General features: G+C 38.7%; 1 protein-coding gene across 2 annotated transcripts in view; it reads right to left on the bottom strand.

Annotated features, from left to right (window-relative positions):
- Nucleotides 1–12,931, bottom strand: part of ILDR2 (immunoglobulin like domain containing receptor 2) — a 988,453-nt gene that overhangs the window by 624,400 nt on the left and 351,122 nt on the right. For both annotated transcript variants that reach the window (XM_053705868.1, XM_053705867.1), the window contains exon 2: nucleotides 3,557–3,883. In XM_053705868.1, coding sequence (XP_053561843.1) covers nucleotides 3,557–3,883 — 327 coding nt within the window. The remainder of the gene's footprint in view (nucleotides 1–3,556; nucleotides 3,884–12,931) is intronic.

The raw sequence follows: 12,931 nt of genomic DNA, 5'->3' as shown, positions 1-12,931 counted from the left end.
CTTGGTTTGGCTCTGTCTTGAGGTAGGGCATGTCCCTTACCTCCGGTAATGTCAGCGATAATTTCTTTCAAACCGGGCCCGAATAAGGTCTGCCCCTTGAAAGGTATGTTAAGCAATTTAGATTTAGAAGTCACATCAGCTGACCAGGATTTAAGCCACAGCGCTCTGCGCGCCTGAATGGCGAATCCGGAGTTCTTAGCCGTAAGTTTAGTTAAATGTACTACGGCATCAGAAATAAATGAATTAGCTAGCTTAAGGACTCTAAGCTTGTCTGTAATCTCATCCAATGTAGCTGAGCTAATGGTCTCTTCCAGAGACTCAAACCAGAATGCCGCCGCAGCCGTGACAGGCGCAATGCATGCAAGGGGTTGCAATATAAAACCTTGTTGAACAAACATTTTCTTAAGGTAACCCTCTAACTTTTTATCCATTGGATCTGAAAAAGCACAGCTATCCTCCACCGGGATAGTGGTACGCTTAGCTAAAGTAGAAACTGCTCCCTCCACCTTAGGGACCGTCTGCCATAAGTCCCGTGTGGTGGAGTCTATTGGAAACATTTTTCTAAATATAGGAGGGGGTGAGAAAGGCACACCGGGTCTATCCCACTCCTTGTTAACAATTTCTGTAAGCCTTTTAGGTATAGGAAAAACGTCAGTACACGTCGGTACCGCAAAATATTTATCCAGCCTACATATTTTCTCTGGGATTGCAACCGTGTTACAATCATTCAAAGCCGCTAATACCTCCCCTAGTAACACATGGAGGTTCTCAAGCTTAAATTTAAAATTTGAAATCTCTGAATCCAGTTTATTTGGATCAGATCCGTCACCCACAGAATGAAGCTCTCCGTCTTCATGTTCTGCAAATTGTGACGCAGTATCAGACATGGCCCTAGTATTTTCAGCGCACTCTGTTCTCACTCCAGAGTGGTCGCGTTTACCCCTAAGTTCTGGCAATTTAGATAAAACTTCAGTCATAACATTAGCCATGTCTTGCAAGGTGATTTGTAATGGCCGCCCTGATGTACTTGGCGTCACAATATCACGCACCTCCTGAGCGGGAGATGCAGGTACTGACACGTGAGGAGAGTTAGTCGGCATAACTTCCCCCTCGTTGTCTGGTGAAATTTTCTTTACATGTACAGATTGGCTTTTACTTAAAGTAGCATCAATGCAATTAGTACACAAATTTCTATTGGGCTCCAACTTGGCCTTTGAACATATTGCACAAAGAGATTCCTCTGTGTCAGACATGTTTAAACAAACTAGCAATTAAACCAGCAAGCTTGGAAATACTTTTCAAATAAATTTACAAGCAATATAAAAAACGTTACTGTGCCTTTAAGAAGCACACAAAAAACTGTCACAGTTGAAATAACATGAACCGGATAAGTTATAGAAACCAAATTTTCACATTAAATTTATTAATTTAGCAAAGGATTGCACCCACTAGCAAATGGATGATTAACCCCTTAATACCAAAAAAACGGATAACAATAAAATATATACGTTTTTATCACAGTCAAAGCACAGTCTCACAGGTCTGCTGTGAGTGATTACCTCCCTCAAAACTAGTTTTGGAGACCCCTGAGCTCTGTAGAGACGTCCTGGATCATGCAGGGAGAACAGGAAGACTTGTGACTGAATTTTTACTGCGCAGTAAAGTGCCAAAATAGGCCCCTCCCACTCATACTACAACAGTGGGGAAGCTCAGTAAACTGATTTTATTCAAAACAAACGACAGCCATGTGGAAAATAATGCCCAAATAAATTTTCACCAAGTACCTCAGAGAAAAAACGATTAACATGCCAGTAAACATTTTAAATATAAATATATGAGATGTTAATAAAAAGCCTGTTGCTAGTCGCTTTCACTGCAGAGAGGCTATAAGTTATATATATACAGTATTTTCTTAGTGAAGTGCCATTCCCCAGAAATACTTCAGTGCAAGCATACACACATATCAGCCTGATACCAGTTACTTCTACTGCATTTAAGGCTGTACTTAGATTACACCGGTATTAGCAGTATTTTCTCAGTCAATTCCATTCCTTAGAAAATAATATACTGCAACATACCTCCTTGCAGGTGAACCCTGCCCGCTGTCCCCTGTTCTGAAGTTACCTCGCTCCTCAGAATGGCCGAGAACAGCAAATGGATCTTAGTTACGTCCGCTAAGATCATACACAACTCAGGTAGATTCTTCTTCTAATGCTGCCTGAGAAAAAACAACACACTCCGGTGCTGTTTAAAATAACAAACTTTTGATTGAAGAAATAAAAACTAATTTTAATAACCACAGTCCTCTCACACATCCTATCTATTAGTTAGGTGCAAGAGAATGACTGGGTATAACGTAGAGGGGAGGAGCTATATAGCAGCTCTGCTTGGGTGATCCTCTTGCACTTCCTGTTAGGGAGGAGTTAATATCCCATAAGTAATGACTACACTTAACAGGAGAAATGGCAAGTGAGGAGAGGGAGGGAGATCCACACTGATCATAGTCAATATTTACAAATATTGACATGATCAGACAAATGGGGTATTTTATTATTATTTTTTTTTTTAGGGTGGGAGGCTCAGATTGGATGACCCTAGCTTGCCCCTATGATGATGCAGGCTAGGGACACCCCCAGAGGCCCCATGATGCACTGGGCATCGCCATCTTGGATGCCTAGTGAAGGGGGAGGGGGGGGGCTATTTAGGGCTTTTTTTTATTTTAATCGTTGTTTTTTTTTTTCCTTTTTTCCTTTAATTTTACAAGTAACTAAGTGCCTCGACCCACCGAGGCACTTAGCACACAAGCAGAGCATCGGAAGCGTGTCCGATCGCTTCCGATGCTCTGAAACACTGCCGGCTCCACGTGGAGCGAAACCGGAAGTGATCACTCGTGGGGGAGTGATCAATCCGGTCCCGGCACTCGGGAACAGTATTGCAGGATGCCTAGACCTCAAGGCAAGCCTGCAATACTGTTAGAGCAGCTGGAAGCGATTTCGATCGCTTCCAGTGCTCTGTTAAACCGACGACGTATGTCATACGTCCTCGGTCATTAAGTGCTTTTTTTCTGAGGACGTATGGCATACGTCGTCGGTCGTTAAGGGGTTAAATAACATTGCTCTGATTTTCAGACTCCTAACCAAGCCCCAAAGTTTTATTTGAATACCGTCAGCTACCTTCTCCAGCTTGCTCCTGTTTGTGTAAAGGGTCTTTTCATATGCAAAAGAAGGGGGAGGGGGAGTGTCTTATTTCCCACTTGCAGTGGGCTTTCCAGCTACCTTTTCAACAGAGCTAAACTAAGAGGTTCTAAGTAAGTTTTTAAAACATTTTATACTGGATTTTTATATCAGTATCTGTGCATCTTATTCTTAATAGTAGTGTCTATTATATGCAGTTATATGAAAATGAGTGTATACTGTCCCTTTAAGGTTAATATGAATGTTTCTCACCAGATAAGAAAATAGACAGCTGGTTCTGCTGTTTCTATCTAATTTTATATGAAGGTTAATGTTTATGGTTGTTTAAAAAAAAATTACAAATCATAAATAGAATTAATTACCGTGAATAATGGTGATGTCTCTTCCTTTATAGAAATCCCCCAACGTCACAGTAGATCCTTGCTTGGAGGCTACGCTCCGGACTGTCCGGCTGCCATCTGCACAATCCAGGTTTTGATCTCTGCCCAAGCCTGAACTGCTCTTGGTTTGAGGGGCCTTTATACCCAAAGTCTCTTCCGTGCGATCTTGACAAAAGGATTTATATTTCCACTGGACCAGAGCTGGCTTAGCAGAAGTTGTAGTGTAGCCGCACTGTAGAACTGTAGGCTGGAAAAGCATAGCTATCTTCTTGTGCTCAGGCATCGTCACCTGAACGGCGCTAGTTACAGCTGTGAATAAATGAAAGGATAAGTGATTAAACCCTCAGATATCAGGTGATGGTACCCTACTGGAATATGAAACACTCTAATACTAAATGACGCACATCCTTATAAGCAGAGTAGAGTCCAGCATACAAGTCCCAAAGGAGAGAACTGCCAAGCTCCCAAATATATATGAAATAAAACAGAGGAGATTCTCCTTGGTTGCAAAAACTTCTTCTTAGTTTATTGAATCCTGTTTGTACATTCAATAAACTAAGAAGAAATTTTTTTGCAACCAAGGAGAATCTCCTCTGTTTTATTGCACATCCTTATAAGGACATTAAACAGACACCGCCCTCTAGTTATAGGTGCCACCATTCTGGAACCTAGGTTACAATGTAGGTATCTGAAGGAGAACTCTTGCACATGTGCAAACACATAAGCACTGGGATGCAGAGAAAGGTAGATTTAAATATGGAGGCACACATCACTAGAGGGAGGAGGGAATAACCTCAATACTTTGCTTGTAAAATGTATTTATTGTTTCAATGTCTCTTTAAGGGGACACTGAACCCAATTTTTTCTTTTGTGATTCAGATAGAGCATGCAATTTTAAGCAATTTTCTAATTTACTCCTATTATCATTTTTTCTTCGTTCTCTTGCTATCTTTATTTGAAAAAGAAATTATCTAAGCTTTTTATTAGTTCAGTACTCTGGACAGCACTTTTTTTTGGTGGATACATTTATCCACCAATCAGCAAGAACAACCCAGGTTGTTCACCAAAAATGGGCCGGCATCTAAACTTACATTCTTGCATTTGAAATAAAGATACCAAGAGAATGAAGAAAATTTGATAATAGGAGTAAATTAGAAAGTTGCTTAAAATGTTATGCTCTATCTGAATCGTGAAAGAAAAAATTTGGGTTCAGTGTCCCTTTAAGTGGACAAAAATGTATTTCAACGCATTGAGTGTGCAGTAACACATTGCAATACATAAAAGTCTCTAAAACAATTAAGGTGCTTTAAACAGTTATAAGGACAGTCTACTACAAAGTTGTTATTGTTTAAAAAGATAGAGAATCCCTTTATTACCCATTCCCCAGTTTTGCATAACCAGCACTGTTATATTAATATACTTTTTGCCTCTGTGATTACCTTGTATCTAAGGATATGCAGACTGCCCCCTTATCTCAGTTATTTTGACATATATGCATTTTAGCCAATCAGTGCAAACGGGAGTGAGCACAATATTATCTATGGCACACATGAAATAACAGTGTCTAACTGTGAAAACAGTTCAAGGGCTTAAATATTAGTATATAAGCCTACCAAGGTTTAGCTTTCAACAAAGAATACCAAGAAAACAAAGCAAATTGAAAGATACATGTAAATTGGAAAGTAGTTTAAAATGACATGCCCTATCTGAATCATGAAAATGTAATTTTGATTAGTCTGTCCTTTTAACATACAAAAGCTTAGCTGTGTTTGACAGCACTGTAGGCAGAGCTGCCTCCAGAGCCACCACTAGAAATGTTTTGGTCCCTTACTTAACCTTTGATCAAACACCCCTTAAGTATACTCAGACTTGGAAATGCTGTAAAGGTAGTAACACACACAGAAACACACAGACACTCATACACTGAAACACACACACATATAAAGATTCACACAAAGACACTCTTGCAGACCAGCAAAGAAACACACAAACACACTCAGACACCCACATAAATTCCACTCAGCATTTGTTGACACTGACCTGACTAGTAATGAGGTAGACTACATTTTGTCCAAAAAGGAGATTTACAAGACAAAATATGGAGTTCTGATTATCTTTTTGTTAAGGAAGAAGCCAACTATATTATGACAACAGACTGCAGTGGCTACAAGGAAGGACCCTGAACTGCCTAAACAATAATTTAAAGTTTGAGTGGTGGGTAGGTGACTTCCAGAAAGATCTTATGAGTCTCAGTCTGTAGAAAGATGTGAATAATCAGTAGTAAGGTAAAAATTTCCTATAAAGTAACAGACAATAAACACACACACACACACACACACAAACTCAAACTTGCACATACACCCACAGAAAACACACAAACACACACACATATTTCTACATATATCGATCTGATGGTTGGTTGGTTTCATATCTATCTATCTATCTATCTATCTATCTATCTATCTATCTATATATATATATATATATATATATATATATAACACACAGAGAAAACCCAGTGGCACTCAAAGGAAGCTGTGCTGCTCCCAGAGTCACAGGCAGTTAACCCCAGTCAGGTATGGGTGCAAGAACCATAGGGAAAATTTCAAAAAAAATTAATACAACACACAGAGAAAACCCAGCACTCACTTACAAGCTCTCAACTAAGATTTAAAAACAAAAATGGAAAGGTTAGTTACCGCATCTGGCCAAATGGGACAAGCCCAGGTACCTTGTCAAGGTCCTTTCCAATACCTGGGACCCTAAAACAGCCACACAAGGCAAGCTTTCAAATCCAAACAAACTGGGAACAAGGGAAGGGAAGGGTGCACAGGAATATGTAATCACCCTAGACATATACAAAACACGGAAGGGAACTGCACTCTCATACTGGACCGGGTACACATCCCATGACCCTGCAACATGCTCAGCCCTGGGTGCCACTGGCACTCACAGGAAGCTGTGCTGCTCCCAGAGTCACAGGCAGTTAACCCCAGTCAGGTCTGGGTGCAAGAACCATAGGGAAAATTGCAAAACAAATTAATACAACACACAGAGAAAACCCAGCACTCACTTACAAGCTCTCAGCTAAGATTTAAAAGCAAAAATGGAAAGGTTAGTTACCGCATCTGGCCAAATGGGACAAACCCAGGTACCTCGTCAAGGTCATATCCAATACCTGGGACCCTAAAACAGCCACACAATCCCAGGTATTGGAAAGGACCTTTACGAGGTACCTGGGCTTGTCCCATTTGGCCAGATGCGGTAACTAACCTTTCTATTTTTGCTTTTAAATCTTAGCTGAGAGCTTGTAAGTGAGTGCTGGGTTTTCTCTGTGTGTTGTATTGATTTGTTTTGCAATTTTCCCAATATATATATATATGTGTGTGTGTGTGTGTGTGTGTGCATATGTGTTTATGTGTTTTTATGTATATATATGTCTGTAAATACATATATACACATATACATATATAAATACATATATACACATATACATATATAAATACATATATACACATATACATATATAAATACATATATACACATATAAATATACAGGGAGTGCAGAATTATTAGGCAAATGAGTATTTTGACCACATCATCCTCTTTATGCATGTTGTCTTACTCCAAGCTGTATAGGCTCGAAAGCCTAATACCAATTAAACATATTAGGTGATGTGCATCTCTGTAATGAGAAGGGGTGTGGTCTAATGACATCAACACCCTATATCAGGTGTGCATAATTATTAGGCAACTTCCTTTCCTTTGGCAAAATGGGTCAAAAGAAGGACTTGACAGGCTCAGAAAAGTCAAAAATAGTGAGATATCTTGCAGAGCGATGCAGCACTCTTAAAATTGCAAAGCTTCTGAAGCGTGATCATCGAACAATCAAGCGTTTCATTCAAAATAGTCAACAGAGTCGCAAGAAGCGTGTGGAAAAACCAAGGCGCAAAATAACTGCCCATGAACTGAGAAAAGTCAAGCGTTCAGCTGCCAAGATGCCACTTGCCACCAGTTTGGCCATATTTCAGAGCTGCAACATCACTGGAGTGCCCAAAAGCACAAGGTGTGCAATACTCAGAGACATGGCCAAGGTAAGAAAGGCTGAAAGACGACCACCACTGAACAAGACACACAAGCTGAAACGTCAAGACTGGGCCAAGAAATATCTCAAGACTGATTTTTCTAAGGTTTTATGGACTGATGAAATGAGAGTGAGTCTTGATGGGCCAGATGGATGGGCCCGTGGCTGGATTGGTAAAGGGCAGAGAGCTCCAGTCCGACTCAGACGCCAGCAAGGTGGAGGTGGAGTACTGGTTTGGGCTGGTATCATCAAAGATGAGCTTGTGGGGCCTTTTCGGGTTGAGGATGGAGTCAAGCTCAACTCCCAGTCCTACTGCCAGTTTCTGGAAGACACCTTCTTCAAGCAGTGGTACAGGAAGAAGTCTGCATCCTTCAAGAAAAACATGATTTTCATGCAGGACAATGCTCCATCACACGCGTCCAAGTACTCCACAGCGTGGCTGGCAAGAAAGGGTATAAAAGAAGAAAATCTAATGACATGGCCTCCTTGTTCACCTGATCTGAACCCCATTGAGAACCTGTGGTCCATCATCAAATGTGAGATTTACAAGGAGGGAAAACAGTACACCTCTCTGAAAAGTGTCTGGGAGGCTGTGGTTGTTGCTGCACGCAATGTTGATGGTGAACAGATCAAAACACTGACAGAATCCATGGATGGCAGGCTTTTGAGTGTCCTTGCAAAGAAAGGTGGCTATATTGGTCACTGATTTGTTTTTGTTTTGTTTTTGAATGTCAGAAATGTATATTTGTGAATGTTGAGATGTTATATTGGTTTCACTGGTAAAAATAAATAATTGAAATGGGTATATATTTGTTTTTTGTTAAGTTGCCTAATAATTATGCACAGTAATAGTCACCTGCACACACAGATATCCCCCTAAAATAGCTATAACTAAAAACAAACTAAAAACTACTTCCAAAACTATTCAGCTTTGATATTAATTAGTTTTTTGGGTTCATTGAGAACATGGTTGTTGTTCAATAATAAAATTAATCCTCAAAAATACAACTTGCCTAATAATTCTGCACACACTGTATAAATACATATATACACATATAAATACATAAATACATCTGTACATATATATATAGACATATAAAAATACTAACATATCCATCTTTAGACATGTATATGTATGTATCTCAATGTTAAAGCCATTTGAATGCATTTTTTTCTAACACCTGAGACCTCATATCTTTGAGCCCTTATTTTTTTTAGAGCTCTGTAGTCATGTGGTAAATTCAATTGCGAACTTGTTTACGTTTAACTCGTAAAATTTACGCTACTTCCGACACACACAAAGAACCGCAATATACCCCTTATTGCTTGCGCTCAACAGTTAGCGTGCCAGTTGTAATCTAGCCCTAAATCAGCATTTTGTTTGTCATTTGTTTTGTATTACAATATTAAAGATACAGTGAATGATTTGTTTTTTTTTGGAGATGTAACAATTCAGAGCTTCAGAACACATTGACTAAACTACTCTTAAAAGGGATATGAAACCCACATTTTTTATGATGCAGATAGAGCATGCGATTTTAAAATACTTTCTACTTGTATTATTCATTTCTTTTTGTTCTCTTGGTATTTTTGTTGAAAAGCAGGGACGTAATGCTTAGGAGCCGGACAATTTCTGGAGCACTATATGGCAGCATTTTTGCAAGAATGTTATCCATTTGCAAGAGCACTATATGGCAGCACTATTTCCTGTCGTGTAGTGTTATAAAACCATGGGCATTATTATGGCGTTGCCCCCTAACATTGCAGCTATAATAGTCCCCATTCTTCTGGGAAGGCTTTCTACAAGATTTTAGAGTGTATCTGCGGGAATTTGTGCCCATTCAGCCAGAAGTGTATTTGTGAAGTCAGACACTGATGTTGGAGAAGAAGGTCTTGCTCTCAATCAGTGTTTTAATTCATATATAAACCCTGAAAAAGCAACTCTTTAATAGATATTATTATTTATAAAGTGCCAACAAATTCCATAGCACTGGGTACATGAGTAGAGTATTCAACGACATTGTTTCATGGTAATGAATACAAGTATATAAAAAACACACTAAATACATATAGAAAGATTAGAAAAGAAATTTGTCCCCCAATTGACCAGTGGTTATCTGACTTTCAACTGCGCCATTTGCTTACCCATAACCCGTATAATGCACCATTTAATAGAGACCTGATGCCTTTTGAGCTTCTTTGCTCCCCAACTGGGTTCTTTGCTCCCATACTGGGTTCGATTTAAGACCGCTGCTTCCTAACTTGTCCGCCACTTCTGAGGCGGTGGACAGCAATCAGCCCGACGGGATCGGATACGATCGGGTTGACACCCCCCCTGCTAGCAATCTTCAGGGGGCGGCATTGCACAAGCATTTCCCTAGAAATGCTTATGCAATGTTAAATGCCAAAAGCGTATGTCTGTCTGCATTTCCACCCGCATCATAATAAATTGGCCCCCATGTATCTATCATTTATAGGCTACTTCACAATAGTGGTTTAGAGAAAAAGCCTTCTTTACTGCTCAATGGGTACATGAAGTGACAGAACAAACAGAAGTGGGGGAGGAACAAAAATGTGTTTCCAACACTAAAAAAACAATATTTCTGCAGTGATTGCAGAAACTAATTATAATCTACTCCAATGGTTCTCCCTCTACATTGGTTACATAATCTATTTAACTTTGTGTCTAATTCATTTTGGCAACAGCGCAGAGCTGTAGGAACCCTTATGCATATCTTGTGGGGTTACCCAGTTCTCAAACTATTTTGGGTATACATGTCAAACTATGTTATGAAGCTTTATGGGATAGAAGTGCCATTAACCCCTCTCATGCTTTATTAACTAAATACTCTTGGGTGTACGTATAAGATACACCATTTCTGAATTCTACTTAACTGTGTATAGAGGTTGATACCTCGCTTTTGGGAAAAAAATAGAAACCGCCTTATCTGACCAATGGTTACGGAATCTGATTATGTGTTGTCAATGGAGAGTGTATGCCATAGTTACAGAGGGAACATTGCATTTCTTCTCCAACTAAAGATTTTCCTGGGAACAAAGACCTGTTTGATACTTTTGTTTGTTTTTGACAATTTTGACTGCTACTGTGAAGGATGCTGGATAGAGTTGTCACAACACCATGCTATAATGTAATTTGCTAATAACCTGCTCTTAGATTTTATTCAGGGTTTGATGAATGTCCTCCCATGTTTGCATCTTCCTTCAGTTCTTTCTTTTCCCTTTAATTTTCTTATCGCATTTATCTGTTCATGGATCATGGTTTGACAAAGGCTTTCATAACTGAAACGCATAGAGGCGGACCCTGATTGGCAATCACCTGTTCTACCTTCCTAAACCCAGCTGGAAACAACAGTGGGTTTTGAGGCATCCGGTTTACGGCCCAACTTGCAAGGGGAGAGGATAACCTGCACCGGCTTCAAGTAATTGAACATTTTCTTCAAAGGCTTCACCTCTATGAAAACATAGAGCGACTTAGATAAAGAAATCTTCCAAAACGTCCCTCATAGATCATAGTGTGATCACGCAACTCCAAGGAGATGACGCACTCGACACACTAAGAGGGTATCGCTATTACATAGCGATTTTTAAGGTTAACTTGCATCTACTTTGTACAAACGGACAAGGAGGTTCAACTTATCACATTCTTGTTACGTTCTCACGAACTGTATTCACCAACATTCAAGTTTATTTACACTAAAGCACAAGGTGATCTACATATAAAATCACTATATATTGGTCAATGATTTTGTCCATGCTGCCTTATTGAATAATCTGTGAAGCATATATATTTATATTTTTTCTGCACTCGTATAATTTACAACGTCAGCGACATCAGTGATATCACTTTAATTCTTTTTTGGGACTTTGAGATCTCATCATTTATTTTTCAACACCTTACATTTTATTAACACTCATCAGGAACTTCTAGTCTTATTATATATATATTTTTTTATCTTTTTTTCCTTTTATTTTGGGCATCTCTTTTTTTGTATTTTTATTTATCATTTTTTGAGCATAATTTTTCTACCACTTGGTCCACAGATTTTACTTAGCATTTTTAGTATTTTTATCATAGTATTTTTTATATTATATTATAGCGAGTTATAGTCATATACCCGGATATTTTTGATCTATGTATAATGTCTTATTTATATTGATGAATGTTCTAATAAATTACTGTTTCATATATACTTACTCCATTTTCTCCTTTGGTACTTTTACATATGGATATATATTGATATATACACATTATTTTGGACTCCATTGTATTGGTTATTTTGATATAATCTACATATATACATTTGTATCCATTTCTATAGATATCCATTATCAGTGTAAAGTACACACTTCTTTCTACTATACAAAATATTCTATTTGTATATTGTATTCCATAGTGGGTCCCCCAGCGGTCCTTTAATTGCTTCTTAGCGCTGCCCTTATCTTGTATGCAATGCTTTTCAACAAAGATTACCAATAAAATGAAGCAAATTAGATAAGTAAAATGGAAAGTTGTTTAAAATTGTATCCTCTATGTAAATCATGAAAGAAAACAAATGGGTTTCATGTCCCTTTAATCTATTGCCTCCTAAACTGTTTAGACCTAGTTAGCAACCCATTTACATCTGTCTTGGGCTGTGCAACAGAGTTATTATATTCTGGGGTTATTTTCTGTCTTATTGTTTTCCCCTTATTTCTTTTTTCTTCCTTTCTTATTTTTTTTAGTTGTTTATATATATTATCAATTGTGCTTGTATCAAAACGTACTGTATTTTATTCATACACATGCTAAACAAACAAATTAATAAAGGAAAAGGAAGGCCATTCCCTGCAGAGATTACAGACTATGGTGGCATGTGGAGTAGCTTGTTACATGGATTGTAGCTGGAGCAGTGAGACAAGGGACTTCAGATTTACCTTCTTGGTGAGGATGAAAAGGAACTTTAGAAGTAGAGGCAATTAACCTCTTTTAAATAGGTGTGTTTTCAAAAAGTACCTGAAACAGTCTAATGGAACTGGGTAGACAGCTCCAGAGAGTAGGAGCAGCATGTGAGACGTATTGGAGGCAGGAGAGTGAAGTAGTAACAAGAGGAGCAGACAATGATATCTCTCAGAAGTTGATAAAATAAGGAGTTTAAGGGAGTATTTGAAGATAAGTGAGGAAATGTAGTTCGGTGTGAGGTTGTTGAGAACTTTATCAGTTAGGGTCACAATTTTGAAAGGTATTCTAAAGCAGTGTTTCTCAACTCCAGTCC

The sequence above is a fragment of the Bombina bombina genome, chromosome 3 (assembly GCF_027579735.1).
Source record: "Bombina bombina isolate aBomBom1 chromosome 3, aBomBom1.pri, whole genome shotgun sequence".
Taxonomy (NCBI): Eukaryota; Metazoa; Chordata; class Amphibia; order Anura; family Bombinatoridae; genus Bombina; species Bombina bombina.
Note: the sequence above shows the minus strand (reverse complement) of the source record. Positions and strands in the feature narration are given on the sequence as shown.